The 25,393-nt window shown below is 46.8% G+C and overlaps 1 protein-coding gene across 6 annotated transcripts; it reads left to right on the top strand.

The window, feature by feature from the left end:
• The first annotated feature begins 2,669 nt into the window (after nucleotides 1-2,669).
• Nucleotides 2,670-24,751, top strand: LOC134555035 (hexokinase HKDC1-like). 6 transcript variants are annotated; one of them, XM_063406337.1, is made up of 19 exons: nucleotides 2,670-2,806; nucleotides 3,020-3,219; nucleotides 6,666-6,828; nucleotides 9,154-9,302; nucleotides 9,381-9,500; nucleotides 10,291-10,386; nucleotides 11,651-11,750; nucleotides 12,374-12,557; nucleotides 12,863-13,018; nucleotides 13,730-13,963; nucleotides 14,442-14,746; nucleotides 16,013-16,161; nucleotides 16,250-16,369; nucleotides 17,899-17,994; nucleotides 18,086-18,185; nucleotides 18,766-18,949; nucleotides 19,705-19,860; nucleotides 20,888-21,121; nucleotides 21,762-24,751. In XM_063406337.1, the coding sequence occupies exons 2-19, from the start codon at nucleotides 3,157-3,159 to the stop codon at nucleotides 21,904-21,906; spliced, it is 2,754 nt and encodes a 917-aa protein (XP_063262407.1). In that variant the 5' UTR covers nucleotides 2,670-2,806; nucleotides 3,020-3,156; the 3' UTR covers nucleotides 21,907-24,751. The 6 variants fall into 6 exon arrangements, with proteins under 6 accessions (XP_063262407.1, XP_063262406.1, XP_063262408.1 ...); XM_063406336.1 differs by lacking the exon at nucleotides 2,670-2,806 and having other exon boundaries at nucleotides 2,948-3,219; XM_063406338.1 differs by lacking the exons at nucleotides 2,670-2,806; nucleotides 6,666-6,828 and having other exon boundaries at nucleotides 2,949-3,219.
• The last annotated feature ends 642 nt before the right edge of the window (nucleotides 24,752-25,393 follow it).

Below are 25,393 nucleotides of genomic sequence, written 5' to 3'. Positions count from 1 at the left end.
AAAATGCTGATTGTACCAGCACTGCTTGGTAAAATCCTTCTGTCTTTCAAGCCCAGTATGCTCTGTTCTGTCTGTGCTGTTTCCATCTCTTCTGATTTTTCCCATCAGTCCCCTCAGGTGTTCTGCCTTTATATCCTGATGTTGCACTAGGAGCAGCATATGCAGGAGGAGTGAATATGGGGATCCCTTTCTCTCCTGAGATTATGGGAGTATAATGGGGAATGCAGCTGCTGCCACTGCAGGGAAGGGGTAATGTGTTCTAGGGGTTGCTCTTGGAATCATAAACTACAAACCAGAAGGATTTCCCCTGGTGACTCACTAGTAGCCTTGTCCACTGTCTCCTCGTTAACCTGGGTACCAAATTTAGCAGCCAGCACTGCTGCTGCCTTTGATACCTCACCAAAGGTAGATGAGTTTATCTTGTAATCCAATGCTCATTGGTATAGTACCTCTTTCTGGAGGTAACAAAGGCAAGTTTAGCTCATGTACTCCAGACTTATGAGTTTCCCCATTGTAGCTGTGAGCTCCTTTTCTCTGCAGGCCTTTGACTACAAGGCTGTGGGAGGCAGATGAGCGCCAGGCTCCTCAGGATTGTCCATTGTGCTGTGAGGTGGGGTTTGGAGGCAGAACTGCAGGAAAGAGAGGGAGGCATTACAATTTTAAAGTCTTGTTGGCCGTTGCAAAGTGGAGAGGGAAGGTTTGTAAATAACTTATTGGGTGCAGCTGTAACAAAAGGGAAAAACAACATTGCCTCAAGCTTCCAAGCTGCATGCAGTTGGAGCTGATCTGTTTGCTTGTTCCTGGATTGCTTCCCCTGTCCTGCAAAATGGCTGTAACACTCCTGGGTGTTGGGCCCTTGGTTCACTGAACTGCTGTCTGTGTGGAAATGAGATCATGTCTTGTCTTTTCTTGCACAGCAGCCTGCCGGAAGCTGGGATGCACCAGGGCCGAGTGAACAGGTTAGGCAGTGATTCTGACATGTCAGGTATTTCACAGAGCCTGCTGCCTGTTCAGGAACATTTAGATCTTTGAGACCCTTTTCCAGTGGCACCCGCCAGAGAAAGAAAGAAAAGAGGGAGTGAAAAATAAATCCACGGCATTGCAGACACAATGAGCTCTGGATCAAAGTGGGATGGGGCTTGAAAGGTGATTTCAGTTTTGCTGGCCAGAGGGGTTGTGACTCGGATGGCATGGGTAAACAATGAGGAGAGAGACAGTCCCCGTGGGAGTCAGTGTCTGACTTAACGAGCCAGCAGTTATTAAAAGATGAATAGAGGAGAAGTGAACCGTGTATTCTGGCTGGTAGTGTGGCTTATTTTCTTCTTTCTTTTCTCTCTTTTTTCTCGAAGATCAAAGGCCTAATTTTAGAACAAGCCCTATTTGTGGACTGCTCATCCACTCTGTCTGCTTTACTCTTGTTCTAGAATAATGGAAAATAAATAGAGCTGGCGAGATCTCCCAGTGTCCAGAGCTCATCCCTGATGCAAGGCAGGAGAAGAAAAAAAAGAAAAAGACCTTTTCTAGTAGAGGTTTGTCTCTGCAAAGGGAATTCCTCAGTTCTTGCAATCTTTCCTCGTGATCAGAAGCTGAAAAAAATGTGACCTGTGATTGCTCCTGATGTTCAGCAGAGCTGATCCCTGCCTTCTTGACATGCCATAGCTGACAGGACTGGGCAGAGTCCTCTTTCCAAGGCTGGTGCTGAGTGTGGAGTTGAGTGTTGGTTTGTGTGCCTGTGGACTGTACTCCTGTGTATACAGCCCACCATCATCAGTTGTACCTTTTTTTTTTTTTTTTTTTGAGCATTAAGCATGAGATTGTTGGGTCCACTCCAGGCTATGAACAGATGTAGCCAGACATCCCTTCTGCTGCCTGCCTGCCTCTGCCCTTTTCTGGATCTCTAGACAGTTTTCTACCGCTCAGTAGTTCTTTGGGCTCAGTAGTTCTTTGCGTTTCCTCACATTACTTGGCACTCCCCTCCCCCATTCCTCTTCTCCCCCTGCTGTTTTTTCTAATCTGTCAAAATAGTTTTTAATTATTACCTTGTTCTGCAAAATTTAGGGTGACAGTTGTCTGGAGTAACTGTGCTCAGTTCAGCTGAACAGTTACTGGGGGGAAGCACATTGCATGTAGGTGTAGTTCGTGAGTTCTAATTACCCCATGTGAATGCCTTTTTTTAACCCCTCTCCTTTGTGTCAGCATTTCACTGAGTTTTCTTGGGATGATGTTTCCATAGTCCATATCATTGATGCAGTGACAAAATCCTGGAAACACTTGTGTATTCAGAATGAATTTGAGAGTGATGTTTCAGGGCTGTGTCAAAATCTGATGGTGTACGGAAGCTGCTCTTGCCGTAGGCGCTCTGTGCTGCCGTTCAAGGCATCCTTCCAGTGGGGCAGGCTGATCCCCCCACTGCTGCCTGCCAGATGAATCTGTCCTGTCCCCATGTTTTGCAGTTCTGAGGATCTTCACTGGTGTGAGGCTTTGGGTGAAGGGAGAAGAATCATCCCAAGCCTCTCCGCTGGGAATTGCGCAAGAGGCATTCCAGCCGGGGGCAGGGGTCTGTGTGTCTCTAATCTTTTACACAGCTGAAGCTTAATCCGTACAAAGCTGCAGCTAAGGGTTCACTGTGCAGAACTGGAGTTAACTCATGCAGACCTGTCTCACAAGTGGGAGCGCTGAGCAGAGGGAAGGAGTCTCCTAAGCCCGTTTAACTGCGCAGATTGCCGGCAGCGCTCGGCTGCAGGCAGCAGCGGTGGGAGCCTGGAATGAAGCGGGGCAGGCTGCGTAGCAACTGCGTGGAGAAGTGGTAACAATTCCCAAGTGGGGCAGTAACAAAATCGATTTTTCTCCCCTTCAGCTTGGCAGCTCTCCAGGTGCCTGCTCTGGCACAATAAAGTGTGTAGCTGGGGAGGGAGGGACTTGGGGTTGATGTGGGGGGGGGGTGCGATACAAAGAGGCAGAAGTTTAATCACTGACCCGATCACACTGGATGGATTTATTTCTGGACTCAATTTCCCAGGAACTCCACTATTCCACACTGGGGAAAATGCCTCTGCTGAAGTGTCTCTAGCTCCAGCTTCGTGAATAAAGATCTATCGCTTTGGAGTTATTCACAGCAGCTCTGTCACTACTGACTCATCCATCTGCTTCAAGAAAATGTTTGCTGTCCACTTGCTAGCTTTCCATTTCACAAAGCTAAAAGAGGATCAAATAAAAAAGGTAAGATGCAGCATTAGCTAATAGCAATTTAAAGAACTCTGTTACCCAGATACAGAGGGGTCTGCAGTATTTCATGCAGACCATATAATGGCATTATCCACTAAAACCATTCAGCCGAATGGGGTAGGAGGTGTTTAGACCTTAAACCACCTGATGAGTGTGAAAACAGGTCAGGTTAGTGGTTTTTCCTGCACAATTATAAGTTGTCTCCCAGTAATGGAGCAAATTGTCTTCAGTAAGGGAAAGTGCTTAAGCTTTATCTGGCATGGTGTGGTAGAGCCCAGAGGACAGAAAGGATGACTCTTCCTGAGTTGCCTTGCAAGTGCAGCATGAATGATGGGATTTCTCAGTCTGAGTAGGAATCAAGAGTCAGTCACATAGCAGGGATAGGGAAAACCCCAGTGGTCTTTGGTCTGGGTCTGCTGAGATTCAGGAGAGATTTCCAACTAGTGTTGGGGTTCCTGTGCCTCCTCTTTGGTTATCCAAAGCTGGCTAATCGCTCTGATGTTTACAGGTGTGACCTATAATTCCAGTTGGAAAAGCTTGAGATGGCTCAGATCTGAAGCTATCAGTACTGGGAGTGAGCTCCCTAATGGCCACTCTTCCCTAATCTACTTTCATGCCCATGCTGAAATGGGTTTTGGGGCTTATGTCCGTCATAAGACCATGTGAGACCTGAAAGCTTCATTGGTCAGAGGTCCTCTGGTTTGTGGAGATGTCCCCTGAGGCCCCTCTGTATTCCTGGGGTCTTCACTGAGTGCTGTCAGGTGGCCACTGCTGCCAGGCTCTGTCCTCAGGTTTCCAGCCAGCAGGAGCTGAGGCTGGCTGCGGATGCGTGGTGGGAGATCCAAGGTCCTGGTGCACTGAGCTCATCAGCAAAGTGAGCTACTCTGGGTTCTCCAAGGAGGAGTTCTTCCATTCATTCTGTTTTGGAGAGAGGCATTCCAAGAGAGGTACTGGTATCTCAACAATCAGATGTCTCTGACTCCGTCATAGCCCTGTTATCCCTAGGATTTAAGGTGATCAGAAAAAGGCCTTGCTGCCCCTCCCCTCTGTGAGGAGTTTCTTATCTAGACAGTACTATTTCTTCTTTCTTTTTACTGAGAAAGAGAAAGACCTTGTGGAGCAGTGCTTGGGTGTAGTGGGCTTTGCAGAGAAACATCCAGCCTATAGTTGAGTCAGAACAGTGGAGATGAGGGAGCAGAGGAATTCTAGCAAACCCGTTTAAAAAATCAAAGTCTTTCTGTGAGGTGCAAACTAGCCCTTCCCAAAGGCAAAAAACCACATGCTCCTCAGACTTCTCTTCTAAGTAGCCTAGGGTAGGCTGTACAGAACAGAATTGATTTCTCCCTTATTAGAAAGAAGGAATGTCTTCCCACCTCTCCCTCCCCAGGCTTATTTACTCTGTGGTGTCAAAACCAAGAGCCTGCCTGCCATGAAAACAGTGCTGTTTCCATAAATGAGGCAAGGCAGTGTTCCTGTGCCATGGGAGGGGGCAACCAGTTTGGTTTAGCACAGCCCGGCCATTCCTGTGTTCACAAGTAAATGGTTCTGAGAGCAGAGCCTTGCTCTGGTTGTAAATCAGGCTGGAGAGCCAGCAGGCTTTCCTGGGCTCTGCCTTATCTAGTTCCTTGTCTGCTCCTATGGTTGTAGTTAAACAGGGTGGGGAATGCAATGTCTGTGGGCAGCAGGGACCTCGTGCATATTCTCTGCAAACAGACATGGTCATTTTTATTACACTTGAGGGTTTTTCTTCCCCCACAGGGATTTCTATCACAAGGTTGTTTGTGTCACTCTGTGTCAGAATGCATGAGTGCTGTATGTCTCCAGTACAGTCACTGCATTTTCTCCAAAAAATCAGCATGGGTGCATAGGCTAAGATGATGGATCCTACACAGTGGTGGGGCCTCAAAAAACCCTTGGGGGAAATCAAGAGCTTGAGCAAACAAGGGCTACAAAGACAAATCTGAATAATGGCTTTTTCAAGGCACAGCTGTATCCAAAGGCAGCTGCTGCTCTAGGACAATTGTATGTTGTAGTTTAACACTTTCTCCTGTGTTCAGTGAGTGCTGGAGTGACTTTGAGGATCCTGGCTCTTACAGGTGAGTCATGGCTGACCATCAGTTCAAAATGGGACTGTGAATAGGTAATTAGTTTGTGCTTCATTAAAATAGGTGGCTAGTCCAAATTGCAGCAGAGACCAATTTATCCACAACCTGCACTGCCCTCTGTTTAAACAATACAACCTTTTAAATCCTGCCATATTGCTGGTGGGACTTGGTTTGTGTCCTTCCAACCCTCCAGACCTCCCTATGTAAATGGGACTGATGAAATGCTCTGAACAGATAAAGCACCATAACAACAGAGCCCATGGTGCAGGAGCTGAGTATCTGTAGTAGCAGAGCACTGGCAACTGTCCCCCCTCTCTGTCCCCTGCCCACCTCCCCTGGCCCCGAGTCTCATGTGCTGGGGACTGGGATGGGAACACCAATTACCCTTCAGGGGACAGCCAGCCCTTTGGAGCACACTATTACTGTGCCTGCATCCTGTTCATACAGCACCAAGGTCTGGCTCCCCAGTGGAAAAGCTTCTGGATGCTGGCAGATTCTTTTTTTCCCCTGTGCTAATCCTTTGTTGTTTCCAGCTATGTGGTTTCTAGGCCACACTCTTTAGAGCCCTGCAGGTATGTGTCAGTCCCAGCAGCACGTGGTCCTTAAGGAAAAAAACCTTTCACTTTGCCCTGGTGAAGCTGTTCATAAACACTGACTAGCTTCTCTGCCAGCTTATCTGAATAAGCTGCTTCATAGATACTTTTGAATTCTTTTATATTCAACTGGCTTCTATCTTGATTCCATGAGTTACAGACCTTTAACAAAGGGTGTTGATTGCACCCCAAAATGTGGTTTAGATGTAATCCTAGAATGACAAGAGAATGGAGAGCAGAGCTGGAGTGAGAAAAAGGCTCTGAGTTCCAGCCTGGCATGCCAACAAAGTTAATTGTCTGTGGAGTGAAGCAGTAGCTGAATAGATGTTTTTGGATTGTGGCTGACATGCTTGGGTACTGATGGCATTTTCTGGACTTGCCTCAGAGAGGTCAAATTCTCACTAGATTGAGACACTTTGCAGTTCCAGTTCATTACATCTATGGCTGGAGAGGATGGTGTGAAAACAGCTTGTTAGGGTCTCAAGCAAATCTCATGGGCTTACGTAGATTGTCAAGTCACGGAGCCATCAGAAAAGATGGCCAACTTTTGGGCACTAATTCACCAAGGCTGCATGAAACATTCTCAGAACAAGGTTTTTTTAGAAGACTGAATGTCCTGATGATGACCTGGAGCCTGCTTGCACTGACAGCTGTGAGAGGTGCTGAGGTGGAGAACGAAACGAGCCAGCAGCAGCAGGCGAGGAGCGCGCGTGGCTCTGAGTGACAGCTGCCATCCCTGCAGGTGGACAGCTACCTGCACCGCCTGCGCCTCTCGGACGAGGCCCTGCTGGACGTGATGGCTCGATTCCAGGCCGAGATGGTGAAGGGGCTGGGCAGGGACACCAACCCCACCGCGGCAGTGAAGATGCTGCCGTCCCTCGTGCGCTCGCTGCCCGATGGCTCCGGTGAGTCCCGCTCCAGCGCAGCACGGCTGCTTGGGCAGAGTGAGTCCCTGCCAGTGCTCCGGGGTAGCACAGCACAGACTCGGGGCTGCCAGAGGCTCTGGGTTCTGCCTGTCTCATTGGGAAAGCTCCTGTATGTACATTGAGCCAGGGGGATGCTGGTGCTGGCAGAGTGGTTTTTGCCTTGCACCGGGTGGATTTTGACCTAGTGCTGCTCGCTTGTGGAAAGGACTTAGTAAGAGCTCAGGAACAGCCTCTCCCATCTGAGCCTAGTGCAGGCCTTGCTGTGGGAGCTGTGGCTGGACATGGCAAGGGCAGCCTCTACAGCTCAGAGCCTGCAGTGCAGGGTGCTGTGGGATGTGTGGCCCAGCCTCCTTGGAGCTGCAGGGAGGGCAGGATGCTGCACTGAAACCCCTCAAATTGCAAGTGACAGCAACACGGCATCATCAGAGCTGTGATCCCTAAATTCTGCACTGCTTTTTATAATTCCCCAGAAAGTGATCCCTTCCTTGCCTTCTGCATTGGGAAAATCTACAAGGAAACTGCTCTTCTTCTTCAGCTGAGACTTGAAGAGAGAAAGTACAGTAGTGTCCTCTGGGAAGATGTGACATGAGATAGGAACTAAAACCTCATCTTGTTTGGAGAAGTATGCACATCCAAAATAACTCCTCAGCTGGCTCCTGGCAGTGCAGCCTGACAGAAAATTGCATTTTTCCCAGGTTTAACCAAGTTAATTTGTGCAGGATTCTGTGTCTCGCCTAGGTCGGGACTCAGTGTAAACTGGCTGTGCAGAAAACTGAAATGTTAGCTTTTTACCTTATTTCCACGTGACTTTATTCCTTCCAAAGGTATTTTCCCTGCAGTTAAATGAGGAATAACAGCTTTAATGGCATAAAGAAGACATTTGAAGGCAAGTCCCTTGAAATGAGGCATGTCTGAGAAAAATTATTCACAAGCTGTCTGGATGGAAGGGGGCACTCTTCCTTTGCTGTTAGCTTTGTCAAAGAGAAAGAAGTACTTTCTTAACCCTTGCAATCTCAGTGATAGTCACTAATCCTGAGGGCTCAGGGTCTTTGATGCTGTCCTGGAACAGCAGGGAGCCCCTGAGGCCAGGGGATTTGGAAGATCACAAGTTGATGCTCCTCAAGGCCAAGGTTGGACAGCACTCTCCTGGCCAGCGTGGCCTTTCCTGTGTGCTAAGGACATGCTGAAGCATCAAGCTGGGCTAGATCTTATTGACACACTGCCTGCTCTAAGCAGCACATTGACTTTTCTGGTTTTGCTCCCTTGAAAAATCCTTGTCGGTTATTTTGCTTCCAGACAGGTTAAAACTTCCAGCAGGTTTAAATGGCTCAAACTTGGATGGTTATTCCCCATTTGCAATAGCAATTAACTGAGATTTTTTTGGTGCTCTCAGTGTTGCTGCCTGAAATGACTCATATAGAACATCTTCAGTTTTTCATTGTTTAGGGATTAATGCTCTGACCATTGTCACACTTTACTGAGTAGCCCAATCTGCCTCCTCACCTTTGCTAGCTGGCCATGGTATTACAAGGTAGAATTTCCTGTTTCCTTCCCTCTCAGGACCAGATTTAATGAAATTCGATCACATGTTTGGACTGTGGAGCAAAAATTATGCAAGGCTAGGCACATACCACTGTGTTTTCCTTTTGGGAAGGGCATTTTCCTGTGTGTGGGATAAACACTTGTTTTATTGTAGCAGTGAGGCCAAAGTGTTCTTCCATCTGAGCTTTGCTGCTGGAGATGTATCTGAGCAAGCCTGTGGAACAAAATGGTTCTTTCAGAGAAACTCCAAAAGACATTTGAAAAGGATTGTACTGGTTGACTTCAGGTAGCAAATTAGCTTTGCCCCACATGGAATTTGACTTCTGCACTAGAGCTGAGTCTTAACATATCCCTCCAAACCCTGCATCCTCTACAGGACACAGGTAATGGTCTCGCATTCTGATTGTCCCACGTTTCAGGTGACGATTTTGCAGCCTCTGTACACTCTGGTTGGCTTTTCAGTTGCTTTGGGCCTTTCTTGCTGAAAAGCTCATCCTTCTGCAGCTTGAAAATATGCTGCTGTGGAACGGGCAGGGCTGGCAAACCCAAACTGCCAAAAGAAAATTGAATTAGCTGTTACACAGCAAGCTAAAAGGACAGAACTGCTTAGGGTTTCCAACTCCCAGCCTTTCTGGTGCTCCCAGGCCCATAGGACAAGGATCAGCCAGGATGGGGCAGGGGAGCCTGTGGTGAGGGCTGTGGCCATCAGCGTGGCACCGAGCCCGGCTCGTGGCCGTGCCCAGTGTTTCACTTGTGTTGCAGAGAAGGGGGAGTTCCTTGCAGTGGACCTGGGCGGCTCCCAGCTCCGTGCCCAGCGGGTGAAGGTGTTTGCTGACGGGAGGCAGAGCAGCCAGCTGGAGAGCAAGTCCTACCCCACACCCAAGGAGGTCACACAGGGGAACGGAGCCCAGGTAGGGCACTGCTGCTGTGCTGCTGTGCTAGCACCTGCCTGCAGGACACAGCCCAGCTTGTCCTCTCCTTTTGTGCAGCTCTTCGATTACATCGCTGACTGCCTGTCAGACTTCATGGAGACCAAAAACCTGAAGCATAAGAAGTTACCTCTTGGCTTTACGTTTTCTTTTCCCTGCAAACAGACCAAATTGGAAGAGGTAAGATGCATAAAGAAATACTCTTGTCAAGCTGAGCTCCTTGCAGAATCTGGAGAAGCTGTTGGATGCAGGTGTTATGCTGTGGCTTTTCTGTGGGGTAATGTTTACACAGCTCTCTGAAGAAGGCATGGATCTCTTTTAGCATTTAACTAGACCTGACTGCCATTCAGCTATTCATTTCTCATCTCAAGGCAGCAGGTTCTGTAAGCTAAAGCTATTCTACTGCTTTATCAGTATCCAATTCCACAGGAACTATGTGCCCCTGTATAAGCATTGTTAGAAATGGACATGTACTTTTTTGTCTTGCAGCATCTTTATTTTTTAATCACTCTCAGTGGCTTTTTTTATTTACAGTTGAATAGGAAATACCTGTAGCTGAGCTGCTTGAGACACCTCTTGGAGAAATGAAGGACTGGTTGCAATTATTTTGTGTTCTCTCTTGTTTGTGGCCTCTCTTATTTCTAGGGGTCTGTGCTTTGGGTTACAGTCCTGCAAATGCCTTTTGCTTAATGCCATTAGACTGTAATCAGCATAGGAAAGGCACACGTGCCTTAAATGAAGCACAGGGAGAAACATTTGCAGAACTGGGACTTGGTGACTGTACCCTTTTGGTAGTGTTGGTGCTGACAGACACCCCAGGGTAAGATGTTCTGCTCTGACTTATTTTGGCTCAGTTTTAACATGTGGAGAGACATGGTGGACTTCTGCACAACCCTTTAGTCTTGACTGGCTCTGAGGCTTGTGTGCTAAACTTTGTGTGCTTTGGGCTCACTGCACTGTTGCTTTTCAGGGGGTTCTTCTTGCGTGGACAAAACACTTCAGGGCCCGAGGCGTTCAGGGCACAGATGTGGTCAGCTCTCTGCGCAAGGCCCTCCAGAAGCACAAGGCAAGTTTGTACCTGCAGGGGCTGAACCTGGGTGGCCTCAGAAAATCCTCCTGGGAAATCAGCTCTGGGTGTGGGGGTTCTTTTGAGAGTTCTGGATGTGGGGGTTCTTTTGACCATCCTTCAGGGATGGTCAGTACCAGGTGCCCTGCATGCCTGCACATCTGGTAGATCTGAACCTCTCTCAGCTGTGACTCAGACTGTCCCAGCTGCAGCAGGGGCAGCTGCAGGCTGACAGCCCAGGCTGGCTGGGGCAGCTCACCAGTGTGGCCCCACTCAGCCCGAGGGAATCTCTTGTGAAGCTACTGGGGGAGATAGAAAACACTCAACAATTTACACACTGTGTTTTACAGCCTGGCTTGTGGGATTGAAGGTTGGTAGGGGGAGACTGTCATCCCAAATTGGCACATCCAACTCTACCAGGGCTTGTCTGTCCACTTCAGTCTGTAGAATGGAGCCACTGATTGCAATTTTTAAGGTCAACAGTAAGATGTGATTAAACCTGCCCTTGAACTAGCATATGGCCTTTGAATAACACTGTTAATATTTTGGAAAGCCCTCCTTTTCATGTTTGGTGCTATTGGTAGCACCAGCTAAGAAATCCAAGGCACCTTTGCATATCTTGATGATTTTGTAGGAAAGAGGTAATTCTGTTTTCTCACATGGTAAAAATCCAGATTTTTCACTTATTTTTCTGCATCAGTCTTGTAGTTATTAATAACAAGGGATCTGAAGCTTCCTGGGTGAAGTGTGGCCTCCTCCTGGCGTTGGCATCTGAGTTACAACAATAATTTGATGAGTGGGAAAGGAAAACTGCCTTGATGGAAGGACTTTCCGCTTCAGTGTAGTATTGCTGCACAGCTGTAGCTGCATTTATCTGTGTTTGCTGTCCCATTTGGTGGGCTCTGCTCAGGTGTAGGATGTTATCCTTTTCACACAGCCTGTCAGCACAGTATCACAACATTCACACCAATAATAACAATAACAATAACAAGTCACTTTTCTGGCCAATGAGGTGGGATTGGGGAAAAACAAATCCTTCAAGAAAAGAGGCTGGTGAAACACTTGAGAACTCAGAGGTATTTGTAGCCTTACAGGGTTGTGGGAAGAGTGTTGTAAAAGGAAATAGTATCTTTCAGCAGAGGAGTTTTCCTGAATGAGGCCTTCAAAGTGCAACCCAGGGAGTATGTCTGCATGCCAGTGCTTTGTCACACAGGAGGCTTTCTGGGTGTTTTCCCCTGTTAATCACTCATCTTTGTGCTATTAGGACATAGATGTTGATGTTTTGGCACTGATCAATGACACGGTGGGAACCATGATGACTTGTGGATGTGATGACCAGCGCTGTGAAGTTGGACTCATCATTGGTAATTTTTACTGTTCACCATGAAGGGTTTTTCCCCTCTCATTTGTTGAATTACTACAAATCTGGAGTAGGAGGGTGTTCCACAATGAAGGAAAGAACAGAAAGAAAATGGAAAAAACAATGGTTGGATTTACAAGCCTGGCTGCCTTCTGTAAAGCAGCTGTTTTTATGCTGATCACATTGCCACCAAATACCACAGTCCCCATTTTGTCTGGGCTCAGTTGTGACCAGCATACTAAACTTTTCTGCTGACTGTATAGAAAATTACTGTGTCTGCTCAGAGAAAGCTGAATTCCCCTCACGTCTGGTAGTTAGTACCAGCTATGCTTTCCACAATTTCTCCATTTCATGCACCATGATGCCTTTTATTAGGCACACAGAAGTACATTTGGAAAAGAAAAAAATGTTTTTAAACAAGTCAAGCCTTAGAATAATTTCAGGTTTTTTTCCATTCACTGTGAAATGATGATTTCACAGGTGCAGGTGGCCTATATTAGCATCCTGAGCCACAGGGTTATGTATTTGTATTTTCTTCCAAAGGCAATATGCTGACTTATTCCCAAACATGTGGACTTAAACAAAAAGCACGCATGGAACAAACAGTAGCTTATCCAATACCCACAGGGACTGGCACCAACGCCTGCTACATGGAGGAGATGAGGCACATCAGCCTGGTGGAGGGGGATGAGGGCAGGATGTGCATTAACACCGAGTGGGGGGCCTTCGGGGACGACGGGGCTTTGGATGACCTCCGCACAGAGTTTGATCGGGAGCTGGACCTGGGATCTCTCAATCCTGGAAAACAATTGTAAGTGATTCCCTGACTGACCTGCAGCCCGAGTGCTCGGAGCGCTTTTCCAGTGCTTGCCAAGAGCCCCTTGGGAACAGGAATTGTTTTAAGTGGACCTGAGATGACACTAGTTCTGTCTAACCCAGACCTTTCCCTTCTGGGAAGGGTGAGCATCTCTCACACCTCCCTGCTTCAGGCCAAGGAGATGCTGCTGCAGTTGCTCATGTGTTGTTAAAAGCAGGTGGTTGCTCTGGTATGATGCTGTGGAGGGCTAAAGAGAGGAGCTGGTGAACAGCTGAAACCCTTCCTGTGCTCCATTCCAGGTTTGAGAAAATGATCAGCAGCCTGTATTTGGGGGAACTTGTAAGACTCATTCTCCTAAAAATGACAAAGGAAGGTCTGCTCTTCAATGGGAAAGTGTCAACGGCCCTGCTTACTAAGGGCAAGATTGAGATGAAACACGTGTCTGCAATGGAAAAGTAAGAACTTGTAATACACTCTTCGAGAGTAGCCACACTCAAAGTTAGTCTTTCACAAGCACAGCAGTGATAACGAAAATGTAGTTAAAATTTGTGAGTGCTGGGAACAGTCCTGAACTGTTCAACCTGATTTTGCTTTTGCCGAGCAGAAAAGTTGACCTTTCTGTAAGCAGGAATTGGTGCAAGATAGTTTTAGAAAAGTGTATTGATAAACATCCCAGATGCAGGTTGTTTAAATAACCCCTCTGAAGACCTGTGTGGGATGATTGCTGCAGTTTTCAGCCTCTCTGATGTGGGAATACTGGGGCTGCGGAGATGTACAGATTATAGATCAGCTAATGGATGACTACATGGAAAACTTGGATTCTGGTGTTTTGAAGAGGAATCCTGGTCCTCATTGTCACTCCAGGAATTATTTTCTTTGTTCTAGTGAGTGAAGTCATATATCCATTCTTGTGCTCTCCTTCTTTGGACTGTTTTATCCCCTTCTCCTCTTGACTAGCTGATTGGTCTCACCAAGTGCTGAACCCCAGGAAGCAGCCTCTCTCCCCTGGGTGCTTTTGGGAATGCTGTGGGAAACACATCACTCGGTTATGGGAACCAATTATGTCTGACAGGTTGTGTCGTGGTCTCCTCTCACTTCTTTTTGAGCCAAGGTGTTGATTTATATGTTTTTGCAATTGGTGACGCATCCTTTTGCTTTGGGGTTAGGTACAAGGAAGGTCTGAGCAACACAAAAGAGATCCTCACCGACCTGAACCTGTTTCCCTCTGAGGAGGACTGCGTTGCTGTTCAGCACATCTGCACCATCGTTTCCTTCCGCTCGGCCAACCTCTGTGCTGCCGCCTTGGCAGCCATCCTCACCCGCCTCAGGGAGAATAAAAAGCTGCTGAGGATGCGAACCACTGTTGGGATTGATGGGGGACTCTATAAAACCCACCCCAAGTGAGTAACCCCCAACTAAGGAGGGTTTGATAATTGCTGGCTGCTTGTTGTTGCTGCTAAGAGCCTCCATCTGCATGTGTGTGTGGCTTTTCAGAGAACCGCTGGTTTTGCTTCAGCTTTGGGGTGAGATCCAACTGGCTTAGTTAGTGCAAAGCTGTCCCAGGAGCTTTAGAACTTCGAGTGGGGTGGGAAAAACACAACACCTGGAATAACGGGAGGAATAATAATAACCTGGAATAATGGGAGGAAACGCAGTTGATTTCTCAAGCCACACCTGGGCCTCTAGGACACTTGCAGTTCACTGTGGGTTATTTCTTTTCTTCCTTTCTCCCTCCACTACTTCCCTGTTTTTGAGCCTGTGCTTTCCCATACCGGAAACTTTCTCCAACTATTCCCCCAAACCGGTTGGGGACAGAGATGAAGCCAACCGTGCCCGAAAGGCCGGTGAGAGCCCACAGAAGGCCCCTGTCCCTGCCAGGTACGCAGGGCGGCTGCACAAGGTGCTGAGGAGGCTGGCGCCCACGTGCGACGTGCGGTTCCTGCTGCCGGCGGGTGGCAGCGGCCGGGGCGCGGCCGTGGTGGCGGCGGTGGCACACGGCCTGGCAGCCCGGCGACGCCGCGTCGACGCCGCGCTCGCGCCCCTCCTGCTGCCCCCGGGCGTCCTCCGGGAGGTGAAGGACAGCATGAGGGCCGAGCTGGAGTACGGGCTGAGGAGAGGGACGCAGGGCAAGGCCACGGTGAAGATGCTGCCCACGTACGTCTGTGGGACGCCGGATGGAACAGGTGAAGTTGGCTCCAGGCACCGGGGGTGTTCCTCAGGGGTCTGTGCTGGGGCCCTGTGTTGGGTAAACAAAAATATTTTGTTCAATATTTTTATTGGTGATGTGGATGAGGGGATTGAGTCTTTCACTGATAAATTTGCAGACAACTCTAAGCTGGGAGCGTGGGTGGATCTGTTGGAATGTAGGGGGGCTCTGCAGAGAGACCTGGAATGGTTGGATGGATGGGCAGAGTCCCAGAGGATGAAGCTGAATAAGTGCAAGTGCCGAGTGCTGCATTTTGGCCACCAGAACCCCCTGCAAGGCTCTAGGCTGGGGATGGTGTGGCTGGACAGGGCCCCTGCAGAAAGGGCCCTGGGGGTGCTGGTGGCAGCAGCTGAACACGAGGCAGCAGTGTGCCCTGGTGTGCCCTGGTGGCCAAGAAGGCCAAGGGCTGCTGGCCTGCATCAGGAATGGTGTGGCCAGCAGGAGCAGGGAGGTCATTCTGGCCCTGTCCTGGGCACTGGGGAGGCCACAGCTTGAGGGCTGCTCTGGGCCCCTGAGTTTAGGAAGGACCTTGAGAGGCTTGAGGGTGTCCAGAGGAGGACAAGGAGGCTGGGGAGGGGCTTGGAACACAAGGCCTGTGAGGAAGGACTGAGGGAGCTGGGCTTGTTTAGCCTGGGGAAAAGGAGACTCAGAGGTGACCTTATCACTCTCTGTGACTTCATGAAAGGTGGCTGTATCAGGTGGGGGTCAGTCTCTTTCTTCAGCCAGCGACTGACAGAACGAGAGGACACAGTCTTAAGCTGCATCAAGGGAAATCTAGGTTGGATATTACGAAAAAGTTTTTTACAGAAAGGATATTGGAATGGTCTACCTGGGGAGGTGGTGGTAGATTCACCATCTCTGGATGTGTTTAAAAAGAAGACTGGATGTAGCACTCAGTGCCATGGTTTAGTTGAGGTTAGGGTTGGGTTGGACTTGATGATCCAGAGGTCTCTTTCAACCTCGTGATTCTGTGATCGCCTGGAGGTGGTTCAGGGAAGTTGCTTGTCTGCTTTTTTGTGGGGGAGGGAATATGCTGATTAATCTGGCACATGCCAGGGTGCCAGGGGAATTTATGTTGTCAAACCAGTGCTTCCTGCTGTGTTATCTGTTATCTTCAGCCCCATGCTGGTAGGCTTGATGGGATAAATGCCACAGGAAACAGTGTGCTATCATCAGTATGTCATTCTGACTGGCAAACGTGCGACTAGAAGTACCAAAATGAAATACCTTTCTTCTCCTTCAGAGAAAGGGAAGTTCCTCGCCCTTGATCTTGGTGGCACAAATTTCAGGGTTCTGCTGGTCAAAATCAAAAGTGGGAGAAGAAGATCAGTGCAAATGTATAACAAAATCTTTGCCATTCCTTTGGAGATCATGCAAGGGACAGGAGAAAAGGTAATCCTAAATGAATGTTTAACTGGTCCAGCCAAGGCCCATTGTACAGGATTCCTTGTGAGATTTACATACTTCTTCTTTCCTTCAGCTCTTTGACCACATTGTCCAGTGCATTGCAGACTTTCTGGAGTATATGGGGATCAAAGGAGCTCGGCTTCCTCTGGGCTTCACCTTCTCCTTCCCCTGCAGGCAAGCCAGCATTGACAAGGTAAGAACTGCAGAATGGGTCAGATGGCAGCTCTGCATCTGCTTGGTAAATGACATCATTTTGGACAAGGGTGGCTTGTTGGTTGGGAGAATTTATTACTTTACTTTGCAAATTAGTTGTGTTTCATGAGGAAGCTATCATCCCCTGCTATCCAGCTGCCTGTGGGAGGCAGAACTTTCACTTCTTGTCTCTGGTAAGTGGTGGACATGACTTGCTATTGTTCTATAGAGATTAAGCCCTCATGCCAGCAAAGTGAAGTGCACATTTTTAATAACCCAGGAATCTCCTTATGCTGCCTTAACTCTTTAATGGCAAGAGATAACAAATGGCTCCTTCTGCTTGCTCAGCTACGCTCCCAGGTTTTTTCTAAGCTGTGCTGCACAGCTCTGACTGTGTAACTTCTGCACTACATTAGCTTCTTTTTGTTGAGTGTTGGTGGACAGACCTGAACTTGCTTGTTCAGCTTGGAAGAGTTGGCTTTTTGACAGATATCATATCTTTTATCTTTTCAGATCTTGTGCAAGATTATTTCCAAGAGGGGCAGGGGATGTTGTGCTGTTTAGTTCCAGTCAAATATGTAGGATACTGGGGAAATGAAAGACATTGAATGTTTTCATTCATTGAATGTTTTTGTGTTCTGGTGGGGTTCACAATAGCTTCTACTCCTGGAAGCTGGTCTGCTCTGTCTCAATTTTCAGCTCACAGTTGAGAGTACAGCAATAGCACTTGGCCTTTTGTGGAGACATGAATTCATATGCCTTCTGAATCCACAGCATAGCATTTAGGTCTTGAAAAATGATTAGAAAGCAAATCCCACAGTATTGGTGGCAAACGGAGTGAGACACATCTGTATCAGGGTCCCATAATATGTTGCTCTGTGTGTTTGGTCTTGTTTTGTTGCTAGAACTTGAGGGTGTTTCCTAATAGCAGCTTTTTCTCCCAGTTGTCTTCAATTTTTTTTTCTTATTTGGACAGACAGTTCAGAGCCCCTTAGAAGTGTAAAGCTAATTACTTCATGTAACCTGGAAATCAACTTCTGTCAGGCCGGGCCATTGTCTGAAAAGAAATTAGTGTTGCCTGGAGTTGTGGGATCATACCAAATATCTGCCAGTAAATGACCCAAAAATTGACAGTAGATGTTCGTTAGTGCTTGGTGGGTGTTTAATGATTTATGGCAAAAGCATTTTTTGAATCTTTCCCTCACAGGTAATACAATGGCTGTGTGCACAAGAGGCGAGATGAGGTTTTCCAAATGAGATTTGAAGGTGCTGAGTGCAGTGCCTTGGTAAATAGCTGAATAAACTTGGAGCCACTACCACCAGCAGCTGAGTAACAAAGATACACATGCACAGCTGGACTAGACACCCACAGTAACCTGTCCAGGGAAATATGTTATTTGGAAAAAAAAAAAAAAAAAAAAAAAGAAGGGGAAAAAAAAGCACTGGGGTGGGAGGCAAGAAAAAGCTGATGCTGCAATGTACAGTCTGCTCTCTGTCTTCACTTACGACTTTCTTTCTCTTCTGTTTCAGGGAACACTTGTGGGATGGACAAAAGGATTCAAGGCAACAGACTGTGAGGGGGAGGATGTTGTTGATATGCTGAGAGAGGCCATCAGGAGAAGAAATGTGAGCTGGTTTTTTCTGCTCATTTTGGAGTTTTCAATGCACCCTCGCTCTTCCTCTGGCATTCCACCACTGACTGTGACCTGTGTTTCAGGAGTTTGACTTGGACATTGTAGCAGTGGTGAACGACACTGTTGGGACCATGATGACTTGTGGATATGAGGATCCAAACTGTGAGATTGGCCTTATTGCAGGTACAGTGACTGTCAAGTGACCACTGCGAGGAGGAAGCACCCACGCAGAGCTGGGCTTTGGGACCCATAAACCAGCACCTTTCATCTGAGTTTGATATATGGTGTTATTGGTTGCTTGGGGTTCTTGACAGGTTTCTGTGGTGTTCAGCAGGAAATTTAACAACATCTGTAGCAGATGAGTTCCTGAACATGTTGGACTTTTGGTCATATCTCTGATGGTGTTAACAGGAGTGTATGCAGGGTGAAAGGATACCAGCAGATAGAGCATGGATTCTTGTTTTGACAGGTGTATCCATGGTTACTGTGTAGCCAGGTCATAGACCAGGGCACAAACAAATATTTTAAAAATCGGAATGAATCCTTGTTGGACTTTTTAGATGATTCCCCCAATGGGTTCCTCCAAGCTTTGATCCAGAAATCTATCTAAGTGTAGAATCACAGAATGGCCTGTGGTGGAATGGACCTTGAAATTTAAGATACGGCAAAGAGAACTTTAAGATCAACACTGCAATCATCTTCCACAAGTTTCTGGTGCTGCATCACTTTTTGAGCTGAAGTCTTGTCATTTCTCTCCTTCTAGGAACAGGCAGCAATGTTTGCTACATGGAGGACATGAAAAACATAGAAACGGTGGAAGGGGATGAAGGAAAAATGTGCATTAACACGGAATGGGGAGCCTTTGGTGACAATGGCTGCATTGACCACATCAGGACAAAATATGATAGAGAAGTAGATGAAGGCTCACTAAACCCAGGGAAACAGAGGTAAACGTGGTGGTCCTGGTGCCAGGAGCCTGATGAAGTCAGTCTTCAAGAGACACTGGCTGCTTTTTAAAATGTGTTAAATGAATGAATAATCAGAAAGGAAATTTTAATATTGCATTTCTTTTGTTGCTTGGTAAGTAACCTCGATGTCAAAACAAACAAACAAACAAAACAACAACAACAACAACAACAACACAACTGAAAAAACCAAAACAACCAAAAAACCCAAAACAAAGATGTGCATTGTTACCACAGTGCCATTTTCATCTTCTAAAGTGTTACCAAACACCGCAGCTTTCAATATTTCCCTGCAAAGTCTAGGCCATGCTTTTTTCCTTCTCTTAGGGTGATTTATCAAAGGCAAAATACAACTCAAGCAAGGCCATAAGCTGAACTTGACTGTTCTTTTTTGGGTAAAGGCCGTATTGATTAGGTGAGACTCACTGGTGAGTGCATGTGGGGACAGGGAGGAGTTTCACTTCAGTGTGGACTCTGGCTTTAACACTATATTCTGTTTAATATTACAAGGGTTTTTTCTGCTCCTGGTACCATTTGGCATGTGTAAATATATTGTAATTAATGTTTGCACTTGAAATCACTGCAACAGATTTTTGATGATTGAAAAATGGAGCTCAATGCCTATTGCTTTGCAAGCTTGGACTGCATTTTTGGAGTTCATGGGGCATGTTCATACCACTCATGTTAAAGAGTCCTCTCTTTAAATAAACACTTTTATTCCTCTTTTGACCCAACAGGTACGAAAAAATGACCAGTGGAATGTACCTAGGTGAAATAGTAAGACAAATTTTGATTGACTTAACCAAACAAGGACTGCTGTTCAGAGGACACGTTTCGGAATCACTCAGGAAAAGAGGCATATTTGAAACAAAATTCCTGTCTCAGATTGAGAGGTAAAGTTGTTAGATTTACATGGTTTAAATCTGTAAAATCTTCTGGGACACCTAGAAAACAGCCTTTTGCAAGTGTGTGGAGCCTTTCCTTCAAGAAGTCGATTAAATCAATTATAGTTTTCTTCTTTGTGCATCCCCCACCTCCAGAATAAAAGTTAAAAATTAGAAACTGGAGGAGTTACAGAATTATTTTTGTAATTATAGGAATTATCATTTCCTGTCCACACAACTGGGCTATCTCAGATGCCTTACCCATCAAGCTAAGTGTTTCTTGAGGGACTTAAAACAGTAGTTATTTAAGAAAGTAAGAAGTCAGTGAAACGTGAATATGTGCTTGCCTGTGTACCTGTGCAGGGCTGCTATGGTCTCTAGGCTATTTGAAACTCTTTCTGCTGTGGAAAGCCTTGAAAGGCTTTCCTTGAAACATGTGTCTCAGGATTGAGATCTGAAGAGTCAGGTGGTGAAATAAATCCTCCTTTTAACCCTCCGAGGTTCCAATGCCAGCTCAGGCCTTAGAAGGCTTTGGGGGAATATTTCATGGACAGGATAAAGGACCCCAAAAGAGGCTCTGACCCCCAGCTGCAGTTCAAGACGTTTATTCCAGGTGGTGTCCGGGTGAAAGAGAGTGTGCACAGAGGGAGAGGGGCTTTTCTTAGCTCCTGCCAGGGAGGGGCAGTTTGGGACACAGCCAGTAGGGTCAGAAAGGGCAGGAAGGGTTAAACTACATGGTTACAGGCTCTAGGGATCCCTGAGGGGGGAGAAACCATTCCACAGGGGAATGTAACAAGGTGGCTGCTGTGGCTCTGCTCCCCATGACTTTGGGAGCTGGATGAGTGACCGCTGCTCACGCCTGCTGGAGACGCAGCCTAAGGGCAGGGCAGGAGCACCTTCTCACTCTGGACTGAGGCAGAGAGCTGCCTTGAGAGGGCTGGAGGGTGTCAGGGCTGCAGAGGTCCCGTTCCCTTGGAACGACCCCTGTCCCGGTGCCGGGGCTCTCGCTGATGCCCGCTCCCTGTGCTCCCCGCAGTGAGCGCCTGGCGCTGCCGCAGGTGCGGCGCGTCCTGCGGCGGCGGGGGCTGCCCGGCAGCTGCGAGGACAGCGCGCTGCTGCGGGAGGTGAGCGCGCTGGTGTCGGCCAGGGCCGCCCGCCTCTGCGCCGCCGGCCTGGCCGCCGTCCTGGACAAGAGCAGGGAGAACCGAGGCGTGGAGCGCCTGCGGATCACTGTTGGAGTGGATGGCACTCTGTACAAGCTCCATCCACAGTGAGTACCTTGGTGCCCCTTCCCTTTGCTGTTCGCTCCTTTGCACTGTGAGAAGACACCAAGCTGTAGCAGCTTTCTGCTGAGATGATTAAAAACCTGAGAGGGGGTAAGGATCTAACACATTTCCCTGCATTTTCTCATTTCCCTGCATTTTCTCATTTCTCTTTCCTAGCCATAGAATCAAAAATTGTGAAGTCAACACCAGCTACCCCTGGGAGGCTTTTTTTTCTCTGGGATGTTGAGTGAATCTTATACTTATTTTCCAGTGTTTTGGCAGATTTCTCCAATATCTGAGTCTCTCAGGTGGAAAGCTGTCTTGAGTTTTTGGAGTTGGACCAGTATTCTGTGAGCAAGGCCTAGAAATAGATGCATTAGCTTTTGAGTTGGGAGAAGAGAACCTCCTTCTAGATCTCTGAAGGTGTGGGCAGTGTGTGGCATCATGCTGAACAACAAAATTCAAGTGGAGAAATGAAAATTAGAATCTGATTGTGTACAGGAATTTGTATCTTTCACCAATGGGAGAAAAAGCAAAAGAAAGCAGTGGCCAAGGTTATGGCTCCTTGCTTTTAGGTGAATACAGAGATCTCAGATCAGAAAGCAGCTGCTAAATTGTTCTGTTGTTCTCTCCCTTCCCTTTCAGTTTTTCTAGGGTCCTGCAGGAAACCGTGAAGGAGCTGGCACCTCAGTGTGATGTGACTTTCATGCTGTCTGAAGATGGAAGTGGGAAGGGAGCTGCCCTCATTACTGCAGTTGCAAAAAGATTGCATAATGTTGGACAGAAGTAGAAATGAGCGGTCAAGTAATTTCAGCACTGCCAGGCGTGTGCAGGGGGGATTTGCTGAGTGGTGATTCAAGATAGCTTTGCCACACACCAGTACAAAGGCACCTTTCTTTGGGGAGCAGCTGGTTTTGACCAACCAGGATTGTGGAGTTTTGTCCTTTGGTAGCTTGGCTTAGGTGTTTCTGCTCCCCACTGGCATTATGTCTTGGCAAACCACAGTCTACTCCGTTCTGTGCTTCCTGCAATGCATCTCTAATGCACATGGGAGAGTGAAAACAAAACAAAATCAACCCAAATGTGTCTTTTTACAACCTCTTACTGCACCACAGCTGAGCTTATCACCAGTTCCTTAGGATTCCTGTGCTTAGTTTTGTCTTGGCCTGGCTCAAAGAATATTGAGATTCTGATGTTGCATCTTATCTAGTCAATATATTTGTTCAGTGCTTGCCAGGTTTTACAATAAATGTGCAGGTGAAATAAATTCATGGACTGTCAGTGATGGTCAGTCACACTCCCCCCACTGCTGCACTGGTTGCAAGTGTGATGTAATACTTCCATGAGTACAGGAGGCATGTTTAATAGATGAATGTAAAGGAAAAAAAAGTCATTCCACAGAATATCGGTTTGTGTCAAAATATGTCAATGCACCTGAGTCACATAAAGCTAAAGCAATGCTGGATGGATCCTGACTGTGACTGATTCTTTTGATACTGAAGGAAAGAGAGAATGTAGAAGGGTGGGGATCAAACAGGTCACCACCATAGCTGTGTAGAGGGGAAAAAAATCAACTGAGTTTCTGAAAGTCTCCTCTTTGTTTTCCCTCTGTTATCTCCTTGCGTGTTCCTGAGAGAATTGTTTCCATTTCGTGCAAAGGAGTTTATCCTTGCTTTTCATTTTCTGTTGCCTGCTGCTCTGCCTGTTTGTAATCTGTTTGCAAATAAATCTGTGTTGTTGTGAGCCTTTGCTTCTCTGTCCAGTGCAGAGTTGTGGGAAGAACATGCAGGTAAGTGGGAGCTTTCTTAAAACCTAAATCTTTACACCTAAACCTTTCTTTGGATCTAAATCTGTTGAGAGTACTCAGCAGCACTTCAAATTTGTAAAGGTGCTTTGTGGATAGAGCTCACAGCCTTGTGTGACCAAATGTCTCTCACCCGATTTAGCCAGAACAAACCAAAACAATAACAAGGTAGAGAGGAGCAAATCTGTGTCCTGCCTGTTCTCAAGTATTCCTGGATCTCCTTTAATCCTCTCTTTGTGGGTACTTGCTTCCTTGTGGGCTGGCAGCAGAAAGGGGGGCCAAGAAATGGGCTTCAAGCCTAGTTAGGTCAAAAAGCAACCGTGGTGCAGGGGGATGAGTGGCTGGGTTTATGTAATAACCTGTAACAAGGGCGCCACCGGGTTTAAATTTAGCAATCACAAATTCAAAACTGGAACCTACAGACTTTTTCTGTTTTGTAGTTTTCAGAAAAAAAAACCAAAATATGTCAACAGCTCTGTGTCTGTGTTGGAGTTACTGGATGAGTAGAAGATATTTGCAAATAATTTTCGCTTCTGAAGGAATTCCTCTTGGTGCTGAGCTCACTGTATGGAGCAGCTGGGAAGAGACAAGTTGTGAACTCATACTACCTTTAATGTTGTTCTCCTTTCATCAAGAAACTTAGTATTCTACTTTTTCTTTATAGTTCAGAATCCACAGAGCTGCAGAAACCAAAGCTTCCTATGTAGTAAGAGCAGTTAACTGGAATGGAAGTTTGTTGCTGGTGATGAACAGGTTAAATTTGGGAGGGCTGGGTATAGGGAAAAAAAAATGAGCTACTGAATCTATGTGCTATGTAGAATAGCTCTTCTAGGCTGTTTTAGGTCCCAAAGGGAGAAATGGGGATTTTGGCACCTGAAATCTTGTACTGTCTGTGTGGTTTGGGGCCTTTTTGGGGGAGATTGGATTTTGCTAATCTGCAAAAGTGCACCTGTGAATGAAGTGTGTCCCTGTACATCTGGAATGAGGGGATGCAGACGTGCCCCGGGATGACCACATGAGTATAGTGCAGAACACCTTTTGTACTTTTGTTCTAAAGCCTGTTCTGCACAACTGGAATGCAAATCAGTAACAAAGCAAAGGTAAGCCCTTCACATTCAAACAGAAATCATATCTTGCTTTGATTTTTCTTTGGTATTTTTGGGATATGAAATATACCAATGTTAGAAATGAGACACTTGACACGGCCAATATATCAAGCAGCAATTCAATTTAATAATTAATTAATTAGCATGGTAAAGTGTGAGCAAAGACAGCACTGGGTACAGTGGAAGGATTTTCCCTTCCGACTGCACACTAATTGCTGGACTTGCTGGGATTTTATTGGCTATATTCATACATATTCATAAGCTTTCTCAGCAGTTTCTATTTCCAATTTTTAATGTCACTATCCAATACCTAACAATATTAAATCATTGACGTTGGTGTTTGGTTTCTATTCAATTCCTATAGTCTATTGTGATCTATTTTAAATTTCAATATTCCAGAGTGTACATCCAGGATATGCATCCCAGGTGGTGGGGTCCAGCTTCCAGATGTGGGGTCCAGCTTCTGTTTTCCAGGTCTATCAGTCTTTGATAGTGATGTTCAGTTTCCTTTTTTCAAGAACCATAAATCAGTGAGCTGAAATCTTTCTTCTGTATCCAGGATGGTTTTTTTACCAGCCTGTGAGAAAGCCTTTTTACATTCTAAAACTACAGTTTAAAATTCTTTAATACAAAACAAACTTCTAAAGTTATAATTCAAAGACTTATTACAGAATAGCTTGAGATTTATAATAGGTAATTGCAAGCAAAGTTTGTTCAAAACCAAACCTTCTTCCATGCTTTCCTCGGTTGTTTATTAGAACTCATTTCTATAACTGTCCCATGGCCGTGTTCTACAATTACAATTACACAGATTCTTTTTATTTCCCTGATACGAAACACAACTTTGTATTTCACACCAAGTCAGTTTACACCTCAGCTGCAGTTATTCCTTTTTCTGGAGCAGATTAGGCCCACACAATAATATTTCTTTGCATCTGCAGTTGTTTTTTTTTTTTTCTAGTGAGTCTGTAGGTGTCATGGAACCCGACCTCATGGACCTGACACTGCTCCCCAGGTGCTCAGCAGCCCTTGCTGAGGTCCCTGAGGCTCTCAGGATGGGCTCCTGCCTTTCCTGCAGCAGCTGCCTTGCTCTGGGCCAGCACGGCTCCATCCGCATCTCCTGGGCAAGGGGGTGGCACCTGAGCCGGGAGGGCGGCTGCTCTCTGAAAGGGAGTGAGCAAAGCTCGGCTGGGCAGCCCTGCAGAGGGGTGCACTGGCCTCTGTGGGATTGCAGCAGGGACACAAACCTCACTGGTGGCTTTGCAGACACCCCATAAACTCGCCACGCTGCGGCTTTCTCTGAACCAGAACGTTCTCCACTGGGTGATGACGCAGCACCAAGGTCCTGGTTATGCCAACATGTGGAA

Source organism: Prinia subflava, chromosome 9 (assembly GCF_021018805.1).
Source record: "Prinia subflava isolate CZ2003 ecotype Zambia chromosome 9, Cam_Psub_1.2, whole genome shotgun sequence".
Classification (NCBI taxonomy): Eukaryota; Metazoa; Chordata; class Aves; order Passeriformes; family Cisticolidae; genus Prinia; species Prinia subflava.
Note: the sequence above shows the minus strand (reverse complement) of the source record. Positions and strands in the feature narration are given on the sequence as shown.